At 39.9% G+C, this 26484-nt stretch overlaps 1 protein-coding gene across 1 annotated transcript in view; it reads right to left on the bottom strand.

The window, feature by feature from the left end:
* The window catches only part of hmcn1 (hemicentin 1), a 276985-nt gene that overhangs the window by 101697 nt on the left and 148804 nt on the right, over positions 1-26484 (bottom strand). Inside the window, exons 47-66 of the mRNA XM_034179597.1 lie at positions 25920-26033; positions 22097-22183; positions 21816-22007; positions 21548-21721; positions 21362-21475; positions 19628-19773; positions 19319-19469; positions 18869-19066; positions 18673-18786; positions 18395-18582; positions 17144-17240; positions 16768-16929; positions 15553-15666; positions 15247-15449; positions 9769-9850; positions 9535-9666; positions 7631-7780; positions 7315-7474; positions 4754-4878; positions 4465-4648 (exon numbers count right to left, since the gene is read on the bottom strand). Of these exons, the coding sequence (XP_034035488.1) occupies positions 4465-4648; positions 4754-4878; positions 7315-7474; positions 7631-7780; positions 9535-9666; positions 9769-9850; positions 15247-15449; positions 15553-15666; positions 16768-16929; positions 17144-17240; positions 18395-18582; positions 18673-18786; positions 18869-19066; positions 19319-19469; positions 19628-19773; positions 21362-21475; positions 21548-21721; positions 21816-22007; positions 22097-22183; positions 25920-26033 (2887 nt within the window). The remainder of the gene's footprint in view (positions 1-4464; positions 4649-4753; positions 4879-7314; positions 7475-7630; positions 7781-9534; positions 9667-9768; positions 9851-15246; positions 15450-15552; positions 15667-16767; positions 16930-17143; positions 17241-18394; positions 18583-18672; positions 18787-18868; positions 19067-19318; positions 19470-19627; positions 19774-21361; positions 21476-21547; positions 21722-21815; positions 22008-22096; positions 22184-25919; positions 26034-26484) is intronic.

The following is a 26484-nucleotide window of genomic DNA, read 5'->3' as shown; positions in this document are numbered from 1 at the left end:
AATTTCATAGCCTTAAGAGTGTGCATATCATGAATGCTTGGTCTTGTTGGATTTGTGATAATCTACTGAATCTACTGGGTACCTTGTTTCCCATGTAACAAGAAATATACTCAAAACCTGGATTAATCTTTTAGTCACATAGCACTATTATTCTGAACACTACTGTATCTTACAGCAGATAGCTCAGGTGTATTACGAGTCAGGGTATTATGAGTACATTGGTATACTACGAGCATACTCGTGACTGCTGCATGTGCATTTAGGGGCGGGGTCCAGTGGCGTTTAATGTAGCATGTAGTCTGCTGTTTCTGGTCTGTGTCAGTCCAACGTTTCTCTGTTTTTTCCTCCTGTTTCATCATGGAATTGGAGTTTCTGAACAACCTGCTTTCCAGCCTGTCACAACAAACGGTGGGCGTGAAAGGGTACGATGGCACGACTAGTGAAGTAGAGTGGTGAGTGGTTTGAACATGACAGAAACACCCGCCCACTCTGGCGAGTACCGGTATCACCAACCTAAAATTGGTCCACCCTGCCTCCACTGCGCATGCTTCATTTCGGACCTCAGCAGCTCATCTGAAACAGAGTCTCTTCACTCACAGTGATCAAATGGATTAATGTGATTATTAACCATCAGATGACAAGTTAAAACCTCTTAAATTATTCTAAAGTCAGTTTTAAGGAGAAATGAGGCAGTTTTAAGCAGAAACAGCCTAGTTATACTCTGACATTTGGAAATGACCGACGTGCAGTGAATGCATCAGCTAGCAGCTCTGTGTAGCCGTAGCACTCTGATCACTTCCTCCACCTTTCATGATGAAATAATGCTGAATATTATGTGGAAATTATTGTTGTCTAAAAGGCTTCAGAAATCTGTCGCCGAGACAGATGATGACTGGAGTGCTGATTGAAGCAGAAATGAGGTGATAATCCGTGAACCGCGGCTAATGATGCATGCACAGTGAAGGCAGGGCGGACCTATTTTTTGGGGGGGGGACCGTTCAGTCAGTGGGACCGTTCAGTCGGTGACACCGGCAACCACAACCATGTGGTGTTGTGTGATGTGTTTGTGGCAGATACTGGTGAGTTGGGTGGCAAGTTGTACACACCCCTCTAAACGCCACAACCATGTTATTTCTGTAAAAGTAGCTTAAGTGACCAGGCGCAAAAAGTCACATGTGCTTGAAACTGGCGCATTAGCTAGTTAGATGGTGGACTTTAAGTGAGAGGTCTTCTGGTGAGAAAGGGGATCTTCAGGTGTTTTTCAGTTAATCAAGAGCAAACAGACACTTGAATGAGTTTGTCAACTATTAGCAGAGCAAGGAGAGATGAAAAAATGTGTCAAGTATTTTCTGGACTATAAGTCACGCTTATTTTATTAGTTTGGGAGGTCCCTGCAACTTATTCTGTAATAGATTACAATTTGTTCATGTTAAATGGGGAATCTTCTTCACAGGACTAAAGTAATTATGGAGTCCACAAGGTTCTGTGCTAGGACCAATTTATTCACTTTATACATGCTTCCCTTATGGCAGTATTATTAGACGGTATTGCTTAAATTTTCATTGTTACGCAGATGATACCCAGCTTTATCTATCCATGAAGCCAGAGGACACACACCAATTAGCTAAACTGCAGGATTGTCTTACAGACATAAAGACATGGGATGACCTCTAATTTCCTGCTTTTAACCTCAGATAAAACTGAAGTTATTGTACTTGGCCCCACAAATCTTAGAAACATGGTGTCTAACCAGATCCTTACTCTGGATGGCATTACCCCTGACCTCTAGTAATACTGTGAGAAATCTTGGAGTCATTTTGATCAGGATATGTCATTCAAAGCGCATATTAAACAAATATGTAGGACTGCTTTTTTGCATTTACGCAATATCTCTAAAATCAGAAAGGTCTTGTCTCAGAGTGATGCTGAAAAAGTAATTCATGCATTTATTTCCTCTAGGCTGGACTATTGTAATTCATTATTATCAGGTTGTCCTAAAAGTTCCCTAAAAAGCCTTCAGTTAATTCAAAATGCTGCAGCTAGAGTACTGACGGGGACTAGAAGGAGAGAGCATATCTCACCCATATTGGCCTCTCTTCATTGGCTTCCTGTTAATTCTAGAATAGAATTTAAAATTCTTCTTCTTACTTATAAGGTTTTGAATAATCAGGTCCCATCTTATCTTAGGGACCTCGTAGTACCATATCACCCCAATAGAGCGCTTCGCTCCAGACTGCAGGCTTACTTGTAGTTCCTAGGGTTTGTAAGAGTAGAATGGGAGGCAGAGCCTTCAGCTTTCAGGCTCCTCTCCTTGGAACCAGCTCCCAATTCAGATCAGGGAGACAGACACCCTCTCTACTTTTAAGATTAGGCTTAAAACTTTCCTTTTTGCTAAAGCTTATAGTTAGGGCTGGATCAGGTGACCCTGAAACCATCCCTTAGTTATGCTGCTATAGACGTAGACTGCTGGGGGGGTTCCCATGATGCACTGTTTCTTTATCTTTTTTGCTCTGTATGCACCACTCTGCATTTAATCATTAGTGATCGATCTCTGCTCCCCTCCACAGCATGTCCTTTTTCCTGGTTCTCTCCCTCAGCCCCAACCAGTCCCAGCAGAAGACTGCCCCTCCCTGAGCCTGGTTCTGCTGGAGGTTTCTTTCCTGTTAAAAGGGAGTTTTTCCTTCCCACTGTAGCCAAGTGCTTGCTCACAGGGGGTCGTTTTGACCGTTGGGGTTTTACATAATTATTGTATGGCCTTGCCTTACAATATAAAGCGCCTTGGGGCAACTGTTTGTTGTGATTTGGCGCTATATAAAAAAATTGATTGATTGATTGATTAGTCATAACTAGAAGCACTCAGAGAGTGCAAACCTCCGGCCATGGGGTCACTGACACCATAACATCTACACGCCGTGGAATCATTGAACCTAAAAAAGTCTAACGATGTTTGCTCAGTAGTAAAAAATGTTTCATCTGCTGTGACTGGATAGCATGTATCCTTAGCGCTTGGCATCACAGTTTATTGCAACTTGCACCTTTCCCAGAAGCTACTGTCATCTGGGCATTGATATTGATATTGCATGTGGTTATAGACAAAAACAAATAAGAGACAAAATTCAATTTATTATTCAACTAAACTGCAAATATATGAATTTTTTTTAACATTTATGAAACACTAAAGAGATTCCCTCCTTGGCACAGTGATCTATTCAACAATTCAGTGTTACAACCAAAACTATGATACATACACTTTTCTTTCCTTTATATTTGACATCCTTGACCATGAAAACATACCACTAGAACTTGGAATCACTTTTATGTCTTTATTAGTTCAAACGTTATTGTATAAAAACGATTTTTTTGGTAATGGCTTTCTTCTGGATCTAGCTCCATAACATTTGAAGCTACATCAAATCTGATGACACCTTACTGATCAGTACAGATTCAGCTACAATTTGGTGTTAGTTGTGCATCTCTAGCTTCATTTGTCACCTCACACTGACACATTTTCTATTGTCCCTATATTTTTGCATATTCTGGATCACCAGATCTGGAATCCGGATCCCGATCCATCACCAAACTTTGTTGTTTGATAGAACATTTGACTATGTTACACCCTAATTTTTTCAAAGCCTTTCTGCCTTGTTTTGTGGAGTTAGAAACTATAATGTCAAAATTCCCCCTATCCCGCAATGGTGAAGAATCCTTCAAAAAATTCCTGGATCTGGATCGTGATCCGGATCACCAGTAAAATTTAATCAGTTGTTCCTCTTATCATTTCTAACCACTCCACAAAATTTCATCAAAATCCGTTCAAACCTTTTGAGTTATCCTGCTGACAAACAGACAGACAGACAAACAAACAAACGCGACCAAAAACATAACCTCCTTGGCGGAGGTAATTATTATTATTATGAAACCCATTTATATGGGACTTTTCTGGAAATGAAGGCACTAAATAAAATCAACTCCATTGATAAAATGTCAGGAATAAAAAGTATATGACAACAAAGCACAAATTTCAAATTAAAGAGCTGACAATACAGAATAAAGGTGGGACTTTTACTCTGGGAAATACGACAGGTTAAAGCATCCCAGAGGAACAGGGTTGGAAATCACTGATTGAGATGGCTTTACCATTCCCAGGGGTATAAGCCTCTATCTGTCTGTGTATTTTTGCTCTGTGATGGACTGGAAACCAGGGATAGACTCTAGCTCTTGGTGACCCTCATAGGATACGTAAGTGAAAGAAAGATGATAGACAACAACAACAAAGCCTCTAGTCTGTACTTAATTCCAAACAACACACAACACGATCATCCATTTCTTTACCTATGATCTTGGCTTCTTTTGGGGAGGGGGGGGGTGGCAGCCCCTCCCAGTGGACATCATTCTTACTACTGTGTGTTGGAAGTGGATGCATGCTATATGTTACACTGCCATGAGCCCTGTCCACTGACCTACCGGAGCACCTGTCCAGCGGACAGGAGGCGTATGTGGGAGGAGACAGGCAGGAGGAAACCATTCCTCAGCCAGCTGAGTTGAGGAGGAGGGGATCCCGTGGCAACACACTCAATATTGACAGAACTGTCCAGGACTGTGGTCAACTCCTTTGCAGTTTTGCTGTTGCCCTCTATGACAGGAGGTACTGAAGATGCCAATGTAAAGGAAGATCAATGATGCCAACAAACAGAGCAGGGTATCTGTGTGTGTTCTGCAATAAATCCAGGATTTTTTCAAAAATAAAACCCACCATATACATTCAAATTAAATATCCTGTCCTCCTCCCCGGCAGCGTTCGTGGCTACACAGGTGTACTTTCCACTGTCAGTGGTGTGTGCTGCGGCCACAGTGAGTGTGCTGCCGTCTGGACTGATCCTGAACACAAAGAAAACAAATATCAGCACAAACATCAAAGAGCATGCAGTCACCTGTGCAGCAGGTCAGGTGAGGTGAGGTGAGGTGAGGTGAGGTGTCCAACATCTTTCTAAATGGTCACACTAACATTATCATGCTGTTTTTAAATTCATTATTTCTTTGGAATCTAAATGCAGTTGTTACTTATTGTACACCTAATCTCATTCAATGAGATGTTGTGCTGCTCCCTTTTTGTTCAGGACCACCACAGGAGAGATCCACATTATGATCTGGTTTTTCACCACAACTCCAACTGTATGAGGAGAATAGTGCTTGGGCACACTTGAACCTGGGATATTTTCCTTCGGAGGCAAGCACAATTACTCTTTGCACCAATGTGCTGCCACACAATAATAATAATAATAATAATAATAATAATAATACATTTTATTTGTATTGCACCTTACATTTCAAAGAAATCTCAAAGTGCTACAGCAAGGATTTAAAAACAGATTTAAAAACAGATTTTAAAAACAGATTTTGTACAACCATTTCAAAAGATAAAATATCTAGAAGGCCTTTTGAAATAAAAATGTCTAAAGACCTCCACACTTTGTGGGGCCCTCAGGGTCTCTGGGAGGGAGTTCCAGAGCCGAGGGGCCACTGCCTGGAAGGCCTTGTCTCCCATGGTGGAGAGTCTGGTCCTGAGTTGGTGAAGGCAGTGTGAGGAGGTGGTGGAGCGAAGAGATTTTGAGGCGGTGTGTGGGGTGAGGAGTTCACTGAGGTAGGCAGGGGCGGTTCCGTGTATGCACTGATAAGTAAGGAGGCAGAGTTTGTACTCTATTCTGTATTTGATGGGCAGCCAGTGGAGGGATCTGAGGACAGGGGTGATGTGGTCAAACTTGCGCCTCCTCATCAGGACCTGGGCAGCACAGTTCTGGATGTGCTGCAGCTTTTGCAGGTTTTTACCAGGGGTCCCAATGAGGAGGGCAGTGCAATAGTCCAACCTGGAGGAGACAAAAGCATGGACCAACCTCTCAGCATCCGGTTGGGAAAGGGAGGGGCGGAGTTTGGCGATGTTTTTGAGGTGATGGAAAGAGACTTTGCATAGGTGACGGATGTGGGTGTCAAAGGTGAGATGTGGGTCAAATCTGACTCCAAGGTTGGTGATGGAAGTGGACAGGGGAATGTTGTGGCAGAGAATGGGAATACTGGTGAGGGAGGAGGACTGGGTTTGATGTGGGGTACCGATGAGGATGGCTTGAGTTTTGTCAGTGTTTAGTTTGAGAAAGTTATCAGTCATCCATGCCTCTATCTCCTCCAGGCAAGCCTGAAGGGCAGACGGCAGAGCTGAGGGGAGTGTGGAGTCCATTTTGATGTATAACTGTGTGTCGTCTGCGTAGCAATGAAATGAAACCTTGTGTTTACGGATGATTTGACCAAGGGGGAGCATGTAGATGGTAAAAAGGGTTGGACCAAGGACGGACCCTTGTGGCATTCCACAGCTGACAATATGGGTTTTGGATTTGGATTGTCCGAGTGTAACACATTCTGTCCTGTTCGTGAGATATGAGCGGAACCAGTTGAGAGTTGTGCCAGTGAGTCCTATTTCATTGTTGAGGCGGTGGAGCAGGATGGTGTGGTCAATGGTGTTAAAAGCGGCTGATAGATCCAATAGGAGGAGGAGAGATGGTGAGCCCTGGTCCGCAGTCATGAGAAGGTCGTTCATGATGCGGACCAGGGCTGTTTCTGTACTATGTGCTGAACGGAAACCAGACTGAAATATTTCATATAGGTTATGGGTGTGGAGGTGATCATGGAGTTGAACTGATACACAATAGGAACTCCTCTGAAAATATAATGAATTGTATATCATATCAACAAAAATCATGTCTGTTTAGAATTGAGAAGGCTGTATATCAATAGGATAAAACAGATTTTGCAATTCATTACATTTTCAGACTAACTCTTACCAGTTCATAGAATGGTGGCACAAGCAGTTAGTGTGTTTGCTTTCCAAACAGAATGCTCCTGGTTCCAGTCTGTCTGTAGCTCATTTTCCTCATATTATTATTAGTTTTGTTTGTTTGTTTGTTTGTTTGTTTTTGGCAAATTACAGCAATTTTATGCTGTAAAATGTACAGTAGTTTCTATGAAATACTTTGTATCTTTGTGTGAAATACCTTTTGTAGCTCTCACTAGAATATGTACCCAGGATTTATCACCTGCAATCAAGCCTGGGTGTATATTCATAGCCCAACTCCTATGTTTGTTGGACTGGGGTCCTATCCAGGGGGAGTCATTGACTCTTAACCTTTTTATGCAATGGAACCTTTTATGTGGAAAAGCACTAGCACCACTGGTCCTATATAGGTCATTTTCCTTTCTTCAACTCTTCTACCACAGAGTCACCTGCTAAAATAAATATTTTTATTGTTCTCTTTGTGGCAGTCATACCTGAATCTTTTGTTCCCTGTACTTTTGATGACTTCTCCATCTTTCAGCCATTGCACAGTCGGAGGCGGCGTTCCCTGGACTTGACAGGCGAGCTGGATGCTGTCATTCAGCAGGACTCCGATTTCAGTGGGCAGCTCTGATCCAGAGATACTCGGAGGGACTGTGAGAGAATTACTAACATTTAGCTGCATTCCAGTCAAATACAAGAAATTCTGATGTTGATGCATAAACATGGATACTACACATATTTGCTGCAGTTCTATGTTTTAAAAGCCATTTCTGTGAATGCTTTTAACATTTAAAACTGTTCATCTACCTTGTATGGTGAGGTGGTAGCTCTTGAGTGCTTTGCCTTCCACATTGGAGGCTACACACGTGTAAGTACCGCTGTCGGAGAGCTGCGACCGAGCAATCTGCAGCTTGCTGCCTCCTGAGAAGATGTGCATTTCCAGAGATGCCGAATTCTCTATAGAAATGTCAGATTCATCTATTAGACTTTACATATTCGTCCCACCTCTGCTAACACATATTCTCGACTTCAGGGTTTCATGATCCTTTGTGCATGTGGAGGCGTTCCGGTCCTGTGGCAGAATGGTGTCTGATAGAGTTTTCTATATATTGTCAATATTATTATCAAATATTAATGTCTTTGTCTTTACTTTGATGCCTTTACTTTGATGAACTGCCTTTCATCTTGTTTTGATTCTGTTCTCTGTTTTTCATATATACATATATGCAGGTGTAAGAGTTCATGCACCATTATTCTTCTAAATAATCACTCATTGTTAAAACAGTAATACAAACTGAACTGTTGAAGTAACATTTGTTCTTTTGCTTAATGAATGCTTAGACTGTTTTGCTAAAGCTATGTTTTTGTCCAGCACAGATTAATATTTCGGCCTTGAGCAGAGAATAACACAGCCTATACACTAGTTCAAGGCTGGCGCTGTAATGTTTCAATTTGAAGAACAATTATCAGTCTGAGCAAGACTGCAGGGCGCCTTCCAGGTGCGAAGTGATACAAAATGAATTGACTGAAGAAACACAGTTGTGCCTTGTATATTGTTTTGTAATATGTCTGTGTGTTAATAAATTCGGCTGCTGTCTTGGCCAGGTCACTCTTGGAAAAGAGATGTCAATCTCAATGAGTTTTTTACCTGGGTAAATAAAGGAAATAAAAAAAAAAAAAAAAAAAATTCAGGAGCAAAGTGAGCGGGCCCTTCAGAGCTGACTGACGGACAGTGACGAGGGGTCACGCTGGCTCTCCCTGATCAGGAAATGAAATTCAGTATCTGGCGTGATCATTCTTTGTGTTTAGTTAACTGAGTTGCTTTTTACAGATTTCAACTCTGACAGTGTCACACGAAGATTTGTTGTTTCCTTGCAGTTATTGGGAAATAAGGACCTTCTGGAACAGGAATATCGATGGCATGCAATCTGGGTGTGATTCATGGTGGAATTTGATAAAGAAACAAAATTAAATTTAAAAAAATCTATATAATGCCTTTGGTGACCGCATTTCATCCTGGTTTGCATTTTTGTTTGTGTTCTCTTGTGCATGACGACTGCTGACGTGATTTTTGTTTTTTTACAACTGGTGAGTCGAACCGGAACTGCTCTGAGTGTGCAGGGGATGATGGGACCCTGAAAGACTCTATTATGTGAACCTGCAGTAGCTTATGATTTGTGCCATATGCTACTGTAGGCTAATGTAAGTAGCTAACCAGATATTACCACTGATCTGTATATAACACAGATCAGTGGTTATTACGTTAGCCTATAGTAGCTTATGACTTGTGCCATATGCTACCATAGGCTAATGGATGTAGCTAACTAGATATTACCACTGATCTGTATATAACACAGATCAGTGGTTATTACGTTAGCCTATAGTAGCTTATGGCTTGTGTCATATGCTATTGTAGGCTAATGTAAGTAGCTAACTAGCTTGTTTAACGTACTTTTTTACCATTCTGTGTTCTGAATTAGATTGTGTCATGTCCAATGATGAATACTAATGTCAGCTAGTTTCTAAATGTTGTGTTACAGTTTAACTAATAACTTTAGCTAGATAATGCTTGTCTTGTCTAACATTTGATAAGTAACATTAGGTAAGGGCTCCCCGTCAAATTACGGCTGAATAATTCACACAAGGGCATTAACTGAAAACAAAGTAGTGTTCTGATTTGTGTACCGAACATAAATCACTTTCAGGCTCACCTATAACATGTCCATTTTTCAGCCACGTGAGACTCGGAGGAGGAATCCCAGTGGCATCACAGGCAAATGTGACCGCGTTATTAATCGTCTCCACCACACTCTCCTCCACTGCACCATCAATACTGGGAGGTACTGGAGGTGGATTTTTCATTATTGTGAAAGCAAAACATTATTTCACTATATAATGTTTTTTATTTTATAAAATAACAACTTTAATAATATGAGATGAGATACCATATATATTCAAGTGAAAGTTCTTGTCCACCTGTCCAGCAACGTTCGTGGCCTTACACAAATACTGTCCAGTATCGGACACCTAGAGAAAAGAGGGCATGGATAAGGCAAATTTCAAGTTATTTACTTAATTACAAAATATATTAAAAACAATATGCATGATGAAAGAATAAAATTGTAACATTTATTTGCAACACTTCACACAAAAAATGCAATTCTCAGTGGTTTGAGTTAAGATAAAATTGTTTGAGACAGAAATAAAAAGACTGGAAAGAAGAGTAATATGTACTAAACTATAGTAAGTAAGTAAGTAAGTAAGTAAGTAAGGTTTATTTATATAGCACCTTTCAAGATAGAAATCACAAAGTGCTTCACATAAGAACAGAGAAATTAAAAATAGCAGAAACATAAAACCATAAAAACTAGGTAAAAGCCAGCCTATACAAAAGGGTCTTTAGCTTCACTTTAAATGTTTCAACAGAGCCCACGGAGCGTAGGTCCAAAGGCAATGCATTCCACATTTTAGGTGCCACCACCTCGAAAGCACAGTCTCCCCTGGTCTTCAGTCTTGTCCTAGGCACAACCAATAGGCCCAGGTCCGAAGACCTCAGAGACCTACTTGTCACATATGGATGTAATAGCTCGGTGATATAAGATGGCATTTGACCATGCAGAGCTCTAAAAGTCAGTACTAGAATTTTAAATTGGAGTCTGAAATGGATGGGGAGCCAGTGCAAGGAGGAGAGGATTGGGGTTATATGTGACCTCTTTGATGACCTCGTCAGCAGCCTCGCAGCCGCATTCTGAACCGTTTGTAAGCGGTCCAAAGAGGACTTGCTAAGGCTAAAAAATAGAGAGTTACAGTAATCCAAACGTGATGACACAAATGCATGAATGATCATCTCCATCTCCGCCCGAGACACAATGCTGCGCAGACTGGCAATATTGCGCAAATGGAAAAAACAAGACTGTGCCAGGCGGGTAACATATGCGTCAAAATTGAGGGAGTGGTCGAACGTAACACCCAAGTTCCTCACTGCTGAGCGAACAAAAGGGGCCAGAGAACCAAGATTCCCAACCACAGTGGGAACAAACTCGTCAGGGGCACAAACAAGGACCTCAGTCTTTGCTATATTTAAGGACAAATAGTTGGCCGCCATCCGGTCACCAATAACCTCAACACAGTTCTGAAGAGCAGATACCCTAGAGACCGTTTGAGGAGTGAATGAGATGTACAGCTGGATGTCATCCGCATAACAGTGGTAGGAGACATCTTTAAAACTACTCAAGACATGACCAAGTGGGAGCAAATATAGAGCAAACAATATAGGTCCCAGAACAGAACCCTGAGGCACACCACAGGATAGCATGGCAGAGGAGGACATACATTTACCAGCAGCAACAGCGAAAGTCCTGTGTGAAAGATAAGACAAAAACCAGTCCAGAGCAGACCCAGAAATGCCCACCCAAGTCCTTAGTCTCTCAACTAAGACTCCATGATCCACCGTGTCAAAAGCTGCAGAGAGATCCAAAAGGACAAGCACAGAATATTCACCTGCATCTCTGTGTCTCTGACTCTGACCCTGCCCTGACCAGCCTTTGATTATAAAATTCAAAAACAGCGCAATCCCACAGTAATTCTACTTCATTCACTTGTGTTTTTAACGAGTCAACACTAAATCAGTTGGAATGTTTCGAAGCAGTTCTTTTGAATGACTTTCGAGAGCCCCCATATAGCACAGCTTTTGATACGAACTCCAGGTCAATGTCCAAAACAGGTTTCAATATGCTTCACAGCAGTACTTCAAGTTAGGATCGCTATTTTGCAGAACTGGTGAAAACCTTTGGCACTATCCCCAGCCATACTACTGTTTAATTCCCATTTTAGTTCACCTTTCTGTTTTATATTTCATCTCGAACTTGTCCACACTGTGGGTATTATGTTTCTTCCTGTAGTTTCTGGCTTACTGCACCAAGCACACGTGTGCAGATTTCAGGAAAAAAACTACCTGAGAGTTTTAACCACAGCTGCTCATAAATTTCAACAATTTATCCCACATCCACAAATAATGTATAACTTAACTGATAATACAAATAACTTAACTAATACAAAATGGCTAATGCACATCCAAAATGTCCTTGTAACTATCTGATATTGACCTAACTGCTTTTCAAAATGGCTGACGCACAAAATGTCCTCATATTTGGTAAAACTATCTGATCGTTTTACAGCTGTCTAATTGATAAAACCATCTGATCTTTTTATAGATGTTTAAGTGATAAAACCAAAGTATTCACATCTATTTGGGAAAGAATCAACATGATGGAACGCTCTGAATATTGCACTGGCATACATAGACCACTGAACTATACACTACATGGAATGGCCGTCACGGCTGAGCGAGTGAAGCCAGGCCGCTGCATTGTCGGCCATCTTACGTCCCCCAAAAGGCGCAAACGCCTCACAGTGGAATCAGGTCGATAGTATAGGGTCAAACTCACCAATTTTTGCAGAATGAAGCCCTTTGTCGAGTTGTTATGTAATATTATTAAGCTCTGTTAAGGCCATTTATAAGACTTGTACATGCAGTGTAGTTTTTGATAGATTACTAAAGTAAATAGAAACAAAAACTTGTTAAATCTATGGACATTATAAGCTCTTGCAATGCAACACTATTTGAATACTTTCTATCATATTATACACTTGTGAGCACGCACAAAGCCCCCCCCCCCACACACACACATAATGTTCATTTGACACACACACACACACACACACTCAAAACACCCCCCAAACAGTGCATATCAACCACAATCAAATGCACAAATACTTTTTAATGTCGTGCACACACACAGAAAGGCACACAAGTATTTTTTCAATCAGTTAAAGTAAATATTAGAATGTATTTTAGTTTTGCAGAAGTAGGAACATTGGAACAAATCACAATCACAGTTGATGTAAAGCAGTCAATCCATTCACACATGTCAAGGTACACTCTATCAAACTGAAAATTAACTATGTGACAGCTTCAGTGTCTGAAACAACAAAATACAACTAGAGCAATGGCCCAATTTTAAATGAGTTGTTTACAGTTGTTTACATATCAAAACTTTACAGCATCTGATTAACACATTTTGAAAAATACCTTTTTATGTATGTACAGAGCGTGTACGCACTTTCATCATCAGATGGAGCAGCATCTTATTTGGATCCAAAATAAAAATAGTATAGTAATATTATTTGATAATGCTCTATAGAAGTTGACATTTTCAAAGAAGCCAGACCAAGTTAGAGGCAGAAAATTTAAAAATGTATATTACATGTATTATATGTATTATATATATATTATTATTATATCATATTACATATATTATATATTATATTATATATATTATATTAAATGTTTTACTGTATATGTATTATATTCAGTGATGCCGGTAACGCGTTACTTAGTAACGCGTTACTCTAATCTGACCACTTTTTTTAGTAACGAGTAATCTAACGCGTTAATCTTTCCAAATCAGTAATCAGATTAAAGTTACTTCTCCATGTCACTGTGCGTTACTATTATTTTTCATTGTGGGTCGACAGCAGCATTAAACTTGGTCTGTGGGCAGGAGGTCGGGGTTCGACTGAACTGCCCACTTTAAGCGAACTGTGAGCTTGTCATCCGCGTTTTTTTGCAGCTGCTCGACTCGTCCTCACCTCTTAAAGCGCGGTGATCAGCACACCTGCACTGAGCTTTACAAAGACATTTTTATACTTTTTTTCCTCCTTTATTTAGAATTCTGAGCTGAGCCGCTCTGTATCTGGTCATTAAAAACAGCTGATCCTCCGCGACGTGTCAACAACTAACACTATTTTCCACTCAAATGCACCTAAACTCTCTTTCTGAGGACCACATCATGTGAAAACGCAATAAAACTTTCTTACCTGTAAATCTGGTCATGTTTTCTCCATAAATAAATGTAATCCATTCTTTGTGCTCAAACGCCAAAGCAGGGGCGAATCCAGATGGAATGGGGGCGTGGGGCAAGGATGTGCCCCCCTCACAACACCCCTAGATTAAAGGTCCAGTTTTGAAGCCGTTTTTTACTACAACTACTAATATTGCTTAAAATAATAATTTCGACAAGTAAAATGTTTAGAGAGAATTTAAATGTTAGAAAAATGTTAGAATTTAATAGTTACATTTATAAAAAATATAGGTTCGAAATTGCAAGTTTTACTGTTACAGTGCTGTCAACAGTTAAATATGAGGTCAAGAAAGAGGTATTTATTTTACTTTTTATAAAACAAGTATTTATTTTCATTGAAGTCAAGAAAAGGTGACTATAAAGTGAATTTTGGCAAAACAGGTATCATTGTCATGTTGAGGTGGCAGAGGGTTGTTGTCGACAGCTGGGAAAAGTAACTAAAAAAGTAACTAGTAATCTAACTTAGTTACTTTTACAATTGAGTAATCAGTAAAGTAACTAAGTTACTTTTTCAAGGAGTAATCAGTAATCAGTAATTGGATTACTTTTTCAAAGTAACTGTGGCAACACTGATTATATTATATGTATATTACTGAATCTGGCCTGACAACTTCATGGAAAACTCATAATAATAAAGCAAAACTGAAAATCCTGAAAGTCCTCTCCCACGATTTTCACGAGTATCATGATTCATGCAATTAATTGCAGCGCCAGTCAAGGTACAGTGATCGATCGGGCCCATTCCATGTAGTGTATAGTTCAGTGACATAGACGCACACTATAAGATTTTTTACATAACAACCTTGAACGCAACACACCCGCCTACTTCACTCTTGTAGCCAATCACATAGCCATTGATTCACGACAGGCTAAGGACCGCCTACCCACATGGGGCTGGCCTTGACTCAGGAATAAAGTTAGAGGACAAAGAAAATCTGGATTCTTTGTTCCAGATGTTTGCATGTGATCTGGAAAAAGATCCCAGCGCTGCAGATAATGCTCTGTATCAGTGTACGAACTTTTTCAATACATCTCAACTTTGAAGTCTATTTCCTGTTCAATTTTTTTGAGATTACTCACTGCAATAAAAAACCTAACACACTTTTGATTGATTTGGTACATTTTCATCACTCCATGCTGTTTTAATTTGTTTAGTTACAAGATGATCACATTTACTGTTTTTGAGTTTTTATCTACACAAGGTAGCTGGAATGGACTGACTTGCTCGCTCGCTCACTCACTCACTCACTCACTCACTCACTCACTCACTCATCAATGTCTTTACATTTTTTGCTTTTCAAGCCCTACACAGTTAAAAACATAGTGAAAATGAAGCCAGAGTGGATTGAAAATGCGGGAAAATGATGACAAAAGATGTCTAATCAGTGAAAACTAGAGAAAATGCTGCATTTTTTCAATACAAAATGCATGAAAAAAGATAGCCGGCCTCCTCAAAGATGATCAGAAAGATGCAGACACAACTGCATCATTTTATTTCACCTCTGATGCTTTGATCTGAAGCATCTGACCCTCTGCCAGAATCTGCAGGTTTTCCGATTCCATCACCACTCTTCCATTCTTATACCAGGTGATTGTGGGGGGAGGTACAGCGTTGGACTCACACTCCAGGGTTACCGACCTACCAACGAGCACACTCTCCACCACGGGGGAGTCGCCACCACTGTCCCGAATACGAGGAGGAACTGCGAAACCCATTCAAGGAGAGTAAACACGGTTAACAATATATCACCATCAAAGTTGACATCACAGTGGGCACACGCACACATACAATGGACATGGACTGACCTAAAACAGCGAGGTGGAAGAGTTTGTGAACCTCTCCTGCTGCGTTCATGGCTACACAGCTGTACTTTCCTCCATCAGACACTTTTGCTCTAAGAATTTGTAGAGTACGACCGCCTAAAGATCCAAAACAAATAAAATAAAATACAAAGCACACTCTACTCTAACAAGTAGATATGTGATTGATTGATTGTTTGATTGATTGATTTAGAAATTCCATACAAAACATATGCCTAATACATTTCATGAAATTTCAAGGATAACACAAGAAAGCCAAACTTATTTCCTTTGTAGTTCTTACTTAAAACAGACACAATAGGCAACAAAGATAAAATCTAGATAAATAAATAAAAATAATAAAAACACTAAAGGAATTTTAAAAACTAAGAAGCAAATAAAATAATACACACTTATACAAATTGGCTAGACTGACTTTCTAGAATACTTTTGAGCAGAAATGACTTGATCATTCTCTTAAAACAGTTAAGATTATCACAAATTTGTGCACACTTGTTATAGTATATATTTATAATTTATTAGTAGTATGTACAGTATGTTAGCTGCTAGCTAAATAGCTAGCTATTATCGATCTGTCTGTTTAGCTAGCTAGCTAAATAACTAGCTTTTAGCAATCTATTTAGCTAGCTATTACTTGAGGTACGTATGTATCATGCTCTGTAACCAGACAGACCAAGCATCCTCTGAATCAAATACTGTATTTACAGCTGTAGACTGTTGTATATTTGTAACAGCAAGATTTCCTGAGCTAATCTCTGCTATCGCTTCATAGATTTCACTGAAATTTAGCACAGTAGCCAACTATAGTCTGGACAAGTGTATACTTTAATTTTTTGCAATCCTACAACAAACCTCAATGTCATTAAAGTTCAAACTTTTTATTATAGGACCTAAGGTTATTGGGATTGCCACCTTGTTCCTGTTTGATGCATCAATTCTGAAATTGGCCCATGGCTTCACCTCAGTGTTGGTCAGTGCATACTTAATTTACACTGCAACCCTACCACATATGTAACACTTATTGGGGTTCCACAAAATCCTACTTTTGTCTTGTTGGAAATACATCTTTCTGGAGTCTCACATCATACCTTTATGATGCATCACCTTCAAATTTTCCACCCAGATTTACCTCTACACCTTAATTCTACATGTCAATATGTCCCCGCAGGTGTACCATAGGTGATACCATAGGTGCGTTACCTGGCATGATCAATGAATTGGCATTGGGCTGAATGGGACTGCTGTCCTTTAGCCAGCTCAGTGTGGGAGGGGGAAAACCAGTAGTTTCACAAGATAGAGACACAAAGTTGTTCACCACCACAGTCACTTTCTCCAGTTGTGGTCCAATAATGGCAGGAGGCACTGACAGAAAAACAGAAACACTGTTCAGCATGGCAAGCAGTAATTTTAGATTTATAACTTTTAAAAAAAAACTATCTTTAAAATCTTTTGAAGCAATCAGAAAACATGTAAACTTGAAATGTTATACAAATAATGCACTTTATTCAACTACATGAAATGATATGTTTTTACAAATTAAACAAAGTGAGACAATAAATTTGGCCACAAGGCTCACCGTGAACATTGAGATTAAACGATTTTTCTGCACTGCCGGCCACGTTGTCTGCCACACACACATAACGCCCTGTGTCAGACACCTGAGCAGTCAATACCTGGTGGATAGAATGTAGAAAATTTTGATCCAAATGTGAATACAGATCTCACTGTATTCATATTATGAATATTAAAACAAAGAACACAAATTACACATGAATATATGACCATGTATGCCATAATATTGAATTCTCTGCCTTTTGCATTCTGAGAAACCAACATTTCTTCAGAATGTGTAAAGTTTTAACTCACTGGTACAATGTTGGGAAAAGTTGGTTTCACAAAATGCAAAAATGAAGAACCACATCCTACTTTTTCTGGGTTGAAATTTTACCCCTCCCCTGAGCAAGCAGACTGGCAACAGTGGTGAGGAAAAAACTACTTCAGGCATATTTTGACAATAGGAAGAAAGCTCAAGTAGACCAGAGTCAGTGGGGTGGCCATCTGCTGTGGTCGTACTAATGGAACAAAATAAAACAATAGCACAACGAGGAATTGCCAAACATGACAGGACAGATATGCTGCAGCTAAAAGAAACCATAGAGTACAGTGATCACAACGAGTGATGGCTCAAAAGACAACCAAGAGATGAACAGCAGACTCCCAGTTAAATGGACTATAGTTGTAGAGTCAGTGTTTGTATTATTAAATCAGGACATTCACCAAACAGTTTTATTCCACATGATCAGTTAGCATTATGTATGCCCACCCTGTCATAATATTTTAGGAAAAAGTCATACTGTATTTAGGCCCTGAGACCCATTGGTGCTGGTGCCCATCCCACTGAATGGTATACCAGTTTGATGCAGGTGACTTCCTTAGCTGAGGCTGGTACCCATTTACAGCTTGGTGGGCTGTGACTATACAGATGAAGTGTCTTGTCCAAGGACACACACAGGTAGTATGATCAGGAATCAAAACCAAGTCTACATATTGATAGTTCAACTCCTTATCCAACTGAGCTCCCTGCTCTACAATACATATTATATTATATTATATTATATTATATTATATTATTAACTATGATGAAAAATAGTATTGGTTTCAGGGCTGTTCATTGTATTGCACTTGTGTTTGTCACTCAGAGCACAGGCTCTGAATGTATGAATACCTGACCCAATTAGTCCTTGAATGCAATCCATGTTTAAAAAAAAATGTCACCCCATTTTGTTATACCATTGTCCAACTCTCTTCTGTGTTTCTTGGTCTTTACCTGTAGTCGTCGTCCGTTGGAGAGGATTCTATATGGACCATCAGAGCTGATTGGCTGGCTGTCCTTAATCCAGGTGATCTTTGGGATGGGGTTTCCTTCTACATGACATTCCAGTTGGGCAGTTTTATTTACCAGGACTGTTACTTCGTCAGGCAGGTCGCTCTTTGCTCCATGTATGGACGGGGGCACTGATGCAAAGATTACAATGAATGAAATTACAACTTAAAACACCCCTTTGTCTTTGAATTTCTAACACAAAATGAAATTGGTTGACTCACATAATACTCTAAGATCGTACTGAATGGAGTCTTCTCCTGCTTCATTGACAGCCACACATGTGTACCTGCCCGAGTCTTCGGCCTGGGCCCTGGGAATCTGTAACACTCGGCCCCCTGAGAAACAAATCCTGAAGGATTGGTATGAACTCACTGCCTGTCTTACTGTGTCACTCACTGTTTTCTTTGTCCATCTCACCTGGCAGGATCAGAACTTTGTCATTGGAGGTCAGCAGTCTTCCATCTTTGTACCAGGTGAGTGTTGGAGGCGGGACCGCATTGGTCTCACAATACAGCGAAATGGGATTGTTGAGTATCACATCCCAAATGTCCTGTATATGTCCTGGCCCAGATGTGGCACCGCCAACTCCCCCAGGCCTGTTAAAATTCGGCGGAACTGAATTTGAAAAAAAAAAAAAGAAGAAGAAAGTATTTTTTTAAATAATTCTTCAAGCAAAAGTTGAACAGACAGTTCCAGACTGTTGGACAGTTCTGTATTTAAATCGAATGATCTTGGTCTAATTATTGAAAGGTGCAAATCGTTTTAGACAATTTTTTTTTAAAACCACAACCGACATTCAAATGTGAGAAATATCACATGGAATGCATCATAGTCTGAATTACTTTACATTTAGTCAACCCAGTTCACCTTGTATATTTACATCAAAGTCCTTCTCATCCTCTCCAGCTATGTTGGTTGCTACGCACGTGTAGCGGCCTGTGTCTGAAACCTGAGCATACTTGATCTGAACAATACGACCATTGGCTGTGATGGACACATGATCATCTGCTTGCAGGATCTGTGAAGACATCAAAATGACAGTGAGCAGCAATGATGGCTCAGTTTAAAGCCAATAATGCACTGTAGTTATAGCTGCTACAGAAAACGTCTTAATACCAGTTGGGCAGATGTAAACAATAAAAGTGTTTTCATTGGTGAAGCAGGAACATTTGCTACCTGCCCATCTTTGTACCACTCCAGTGCTGGGGTTGGAATTGCCTCTGCTGCACATTCCAGGGTCAGCGTGCTGTTGACGTTGATTTTGACCTCTTTAGGCACCAGTCCTTCCCCGGGGATATCATTCTTATTGATCTGTGGGGGAACTGGAAGCATGTTTTAGATTACATTGTCAATTAATGGGATGCATTTTCAATTTACATTTAGTTCAATGAAAAATAGTAAGAGCGGGTAGTAGTATAATTGTAGATAACTCCCATTTCACATAAGCATAAGCACGCAATTAAGTACAGTGAATTGAAATCGCAAAATCTAGTGGGTTCAAAGTTAAATTACCACAAGGCAAAGAAATGTGTCCTATGTAGGTCTTGAGGCCCATTTGTGCCGGTGCTTATCCCCTGATTCTGCAGCATCAAGTGGAAGTCTGGGACTCCCCATGGATGAGATACCAGTCCATTACAGGGTACGTCACCACATCAGGCTGGTATACATTTACAGCTGGGTGGACTGGGACAATGCCAATGAAATGTCTTATTCAAGGACACAGAAAGACAGGATGATTGGGAATCAAATTCAGGTCTACATTATTGGTAGGCAGTCTGAGCTACCTACTACTGTAAGGCTAAAAACAAACCAAACAAAAAACAAGATGGCTTCACTGTAGTTAAGTATACGCGTCGACAACAAAACTGTTGACGCTACAACCTCCCTTGATTACATGGATCATACCATGGAACTGCCTTGAGCCCTGAATGTCAACCACCTGGTCAGACACCCAGTCCATCCCCATCTCTTGAAAGTAATCACCTATCGGCTGTATCCATCTGAAATGACGGCCTTGGCCTTCTCCAGCTGCTGGAGCCCTCAGTACAGAGGCACCTGCATGCTTGACATGCCCAGAGAAACACACCACATGGAAAAAATGTTGCAGTTGTCACAAAGGTTGACAGCTATGACATTTGACAGAAAAATTATTTCAGTGGTACCCAAGGATTCTCTGAACAGACCTAGTACCAAAGGCATTGCGTCGTTGTAGATCACTCATTGGCATCCAGTCTCACAATAATTCAGTAACTCGGAAAACACCAGGACTCTAAAGACTTGGACCTTCCTTCTCCTGCAAAGATATTGGCATCACCAAAACCACTGTCCAGCATCCTCCTGAGTCCATGAGCTTGTCACCTTGTAACTTACCACATTAAAAGGGTTTATAGTGAAGACAAACTGATTCGACATTGGTTAACTTTGATGCACTTGATCAATACAAATATATATATATATATATATCACCTCTTTTCACTTTCACTGCCAGATACTGATATGTACATGTGTATAAATGTTACAGGGAACAATTTTATCATCATATGCACAAGTTAAATTAGGAGCAGGTGTAGTTAAAGTTCTTTGGAACGAGCTTGTTTTTGTGCTTTGTCAGTTCATTTTCCATATCCAAAGCCAAGGTCTGTCGTCCACTGCTGCTATGTTTAACAACTCACAGATGTGTTCTGTTACAATGTATGCAAGCTGCTATTCTAAATAAAACTGCTTTACCTTCGGAGACAGTTTTAGCTACCTGAAGCAGACGCTCTAGAACAAAATTTGATGATCTCAAGCAGAAACATCTCAAACTGACAGCTGGCAGATTGAGACCTCACCAGTCAAGTGCGCTGTGCTGTCTGTCTCTGCAGACCATGGATATTTGAAAGCATTTCAAGTGATTTGCCATCAACTCACTGTAAACTTTGACTTCATAGTTCTTCAGTGTCTCTCCAGCCTCATTCGTGGCCACACAGGTGTATCTCCCAGCATCCTCTTCTTTTGCATTGAGAATCTGCAAGCTTCTCCCACCTGTTGAAGAAGGTCAAGAATTCCAAAAACTGTACCACAAGAATCTGTTGTATTCCATTTCTGTTATTTGACCTGGAAGGACTCGGATGTTGCGGCGGGACTCAAATACAGTGCCGTCCTTGTACCAGGTGATGATAGCAGGAGGGAAGGACTGGACTTCACACACCAGTGAGGTGGGGTTGCTCAGGGTTACAGTCACCTCTTCTGCAGAGCCATCAGAAGTCAACCCAACAATGGTAGGAGACACTGCGAAGAGAAAACTGGTCACAGTGCAATCAAACCCAGTTCAGTTAAGAAACAATGGTTGGTCTCTTTAAAAGAGCAAGTGCGGTGGCTGTACCAAGTACATTGACGTTGTAATGGCGGCTACGATCCCCCGCACTGTTAGATGCCAAGCAGCTGTACCGACCGGTCTCTGCAACTTGGGCAAAATATATTTGAAGGAAACGGCCATGAGATAACACCTGGTGGTGACTGTCCGGCACCAGCAGCTGTCCGTCCTTCAGCCATTGAATGTTTGGTGTCGGATTACCTGAGAAACCATAAGGTGACATGTGGCATCATTATTGTGGTCATCAACAGAATACTGATCAGAAGGAGAATGTTGATGAAGCGATTTACCTGAGGCCTCACAGGTGAGAGTGATGTTGTGCTTCTCCTTGACTTTAACATCCAGTACGGTTTCTTCATCCACAATGCTCGGTGGAACTGTCAAATCAGACTGAAAATCAATCAAACGGATCTCACCATCAACCCCCCCCCCCCCCCCCCCAAAAAAAAAAACATGCGTGCACTGAACATCCTCTGTCAGTAATTCATAACCAGTGGTGGGCAGAGTTCCGCTAATCTGCTAATTAGCAAAGCTAACTTATTCGATTAGCTTTTCAGCTAACTTTGAAAACCATCAGCAGATTAATTAGCTTCTGCTAACTTTCAGTCTGCTTGCTGGCATAGTGAGTAAACCCAAATGGTCAAAAACACATTACTTAGCGCATTACTTTAAAATATATATGCGATATTTTCACTTTGTAAAAATGACAGAGTTGCTGTTAATGTTGATAAACTGTCCGGAATTATTCTGTTTATAAATAAAAATACCCATGAGTCAAAACTACCTTGCATTTGATCTACACTGCCATCGTCTGTAGTATTGTGTGTTAAAGTTAAGTGAGATGTCTTTGCAGCAGCCGACAGGGTGCTTAAAGACAAAAGCGTTGGCTCGTTGTTTGTTTTAGGTTTGTGATCGCCTCACATTTAATTTACTCGGAAGCCTCTGCGGTGCTTAAACTCGAAACTGGTTTATCAATCGCCGACAGTGTGCCAAGTCAGTACTAAAAGTTAGCAGTTAGTGTTTAGCTGTAACTTCTGCTAAATTTTTAGCAGTTTAACAGTTTAGCGTTATAAAAGTTAACTTTTCACTTAGCAGATTAGCGGGTTTTTTTCGGTTTTCAGTTAGTTGTGCCCACCACTGTTCATGCCACGGCATTCCATTGGCTGAGTGATGGCTTGATCACTTAGGTAGAAAATTAGATTACTCACTGACACTTGTGTTCTGATACTGTATTTGGATGTAAAAGCAGCCAGCTATGTTGTGGGCCTAAACTCTACTGCATTGGGATTAGGATAAATAGAAGATTAAGAGTTCTGCTTTCAAAAGATGGAAAATTTGTCATTTATGTTGACAACATTTTGGTGTGATTTTCATGGCTGATTGGTTAGAATTGGTATATTAAAAGATGCAGCTGATGCTGACAAAAACAAACAGAAAAACTACAACTGCCACAAATTACAATAATCATTCCTTATTCAGGAGAGTGTAGTCTTGCAGCATCCCAATCATGCTTTAATTCAAATTTGCCCATAACACATTAATCCCTTCAGATGTCCAAGTGAAATTTGGTAAAAAACTGAATGTGGTGTATAGTGGGCCTTGGCAGGGGCGTGCTGGGAACATTTTTCAGCCCGGCAGTTTCATATCCAACCGGCCCACAAACCGCCAGCTCACAGGGATAATAAGAGTTCTGCTGTGGCATTTATGTGCTGACTGACTGTGAAAATTGGGTGGCTTATAATAGAAAGTAAAAGTTAGTAAGTTAAAACAAGAACGGTATTGTTAACTCACCAGTACACCACCTAAGGCTGGTGTACAGTGTGAGGCCATGAATCGTGCGCTCTGAACTTTTAAACCCTGCGGTTTTGGCGCACAATTTGAGCTGGAGCCAAGTACAACGATTGAAAATATCGTACAGTGTATGCCCAGCTTAAGTCAGTGAAGTCTGTAAGTAGCTGGAAGAGGTGGTACTGTACTACAAATGTTGATATGGCTGACAACATGGCATCAACAGGCACGTAGCCTGTTATGTTCTGCCCTATTTACCATTTCCCACTTCGCTCTGTCTTCTTGAAAAAATATCTGTGAGCTTTGCACACTTGGCAGCATCTTGCTCCAAAGCTTTTCTTTTTCTTAATCTAGCTTTTTCAGCTCCACCTGGATTGTTTCTGTCCATCTTTTCACTCACGGGCCACTCCTCCTATACTTGCTAGTAGCACAAGTCCCATCTGAGCGCACAGGGCTTGGTTGGACTGAACTAACTGTAATGAATGCATAGGAGTGTTAAACATGTAATGGTATGTCCCTACCTTAGGCTTTGGAAAAGATAACAGCGTTGCAAAAGAAGCAGTCTTAAGTTATTTTCTTGTGAATACCGGCGTGAAGTTAGACAGTAGACAGTAGTTCATTATTCAGACAGTAATTCGCAATGAAGCAGTTCTGCTTGTATTATGGGCAAAAAATGTTTTTAAAATGGAAATAAATGTGCCCTGTTGAATTCTACCTTTAAAAAAAATCCAAAATAAAACAATGATTTGGTTTTGATGCTTAAACCAAAAATACAACGACAGAATATGGAAAGCGTAAACAGACATATACTCATTTATTAGGCTTGTGCTTTGAATTACACCTGCCCAGATATGTCGAGTGCCCTTGCGCCATGCCCACCAACTTGTGGTGCCAAAATGCTCTTGCCCATGTAAAAGCTATTACTGCGTAAGTGTGGACAGTTATTCAGTATCTGGACAGTGATTCAAATTCCAGACAGTAGTTCGCCATATCATTAAATACAGTGAAATTGAGGGGTGGGAGGGGGTGAAATGGAGGTTGGTGGGCATGGGGCAAGGACACTCGACATATCTGGGCATGTGGCGCCAAAATGCACTTGCCCATGTAGAATCTATTACTGTTTAAATGTGGACAGTTATTCAGCGCAGAAAATCAGAATTTTCGAAATATTATTTGTACAGTAGTCACTTGTCATCTTGACTATTTTTTTAATTTTTAAATTGTTCTTGTCATTCTTGTATTTTTAGTTGTTTTTTGATGTTTAACTGTAAATTTTTTCATAACTGTTTTTGCAGCACTATTTTAACTAAAGTTGTGACTAGAGTGAGGTGTAAGGAGTTGACAGATTTAATTCAAAGCACAAGCCTAATAAATGAGTATATGTCTGTTTACGCTTTCCATATTTTGTCGTTGTATTTTTGGTTTAAGCATCAAAACCAAATCATAGTTTTATTTTGGATTTTTTTAAAGGTAGAATTCAACAGGGCACGTTTATTTCCATTTTAAAAACATTTTTTGCCCATAATACAACCAGAACTGCTTCATCGTGAATTACTGTCTGAATAATGAACTACTGTCTACTGTCTAACTTCACGTCGGTCTTGTGAATTTTCGTGATTGTAAAACATTTATAACACTTAATGTCTTCTCTTTAAGATACAGCAGTCCAAGTGTCTTGCTGTGTAGCCTAACAGTTAGTGGTGGTCATATATGTATGCATATATTAACACCCCCTCACAACGGCCCCAGGTTGGACCAGTCCACCGGGAAAACTCCAGACTCTCCCGATTACCCAGCACGCGGTAGGGCCTTGGTAAAACCTAATCATGTTTGCAATCATCCAAGATATAATCATGTGGAATGTCTGGTTCCAATTTGGTGAAAATTCAGTCATTTTTGTGTAAGTTATCATTGGCACAAACATCAATAATGTGTTCAGTAAAATGTGTGGTCCTTAGGGGATCTTTGTGAAACCTGATCATGCTCAAATTCAAACTCATTTGGGATGTTAAGGTAATTTTTTTTCCCCAAGTTATTCTGGTCTAAAGAAAGTGAATTATGCATGGTCGCATGGACACGTGGATTTCTATCAATATGGAATTTCTGGAAAAAAAAAAACTTTTTCAGAGTAAGATCAATTCTCATGCCAATTTTTAGTTAATGCCACTGAAAACTCAATGTTCCAGGGAGAATTTAAACTTGTTCTCACTCATATAAATTGCAAGTTTTAATTTAACAACATTCATTTGTGCATTTTAATTCAGTATAAAGTTCAACAAAATATGATTCAACAAAATATGATGACAGTAGTCATTTTGTTTTTACCAAGAATGTCAAGGTGAAAGTTCTTTCTTTCCTCTCCCACGCTGTTTGACACAATACAGGTGTATGTTCCAGCATCCTCGACTCCGGTATGCATTAGACGTAGACTCCGCCCACCTTGGGATTAAACAGCCTCATTATATTTTTTGCATGAAATGTATTTTGAAGATAATGTATATGAGAAAAACACAAACAAACACTATATGATATATATATATATATATATATATATATATATATATATATATATATATATATATATATATATATATATATATATATATATATATATATATATATAAACAACATTTCCATATCACAGCCTCATATCATCTGTTTTCGCAATCAAATTATCAACCACAAAGAATGATCTTGGATTTAAGACATGACCTGGTCAATCAAATGGGATCCGTGTTAATTTCTTAAATGGCCTAACGGGTACAAAGTAACAGACAAATGTAATGTTATTTTGCTCAGAACAAAGCAAATAGTTGCAAATACCAAAGATACGTATGAATGAATGTAAAAGGATTTATGGTTCTATTGGTTAGGATTGGGTTGGGTATTT

This window comes from Thalassophryne amazonica, chromosome 10 (genome assembly GCF_902500255.1).
Source record: "Thalassophryne amazonica chromosome 10, fThaAma1.1, whole genome shotgun sequence".
Classification (NCBI taxonomy): Eukaryota; Metazoa; Chordata; class Actinopteri; order Batrachoidiformes; family Batrachoididae; genus Thalassophryne; species Thalassophryne amazonica.
The sequence above is the reverse complement of the archived record's forward strand: the minus strand, read 5'-3'. Positions and strand labels throughout refer to the sequence as shown.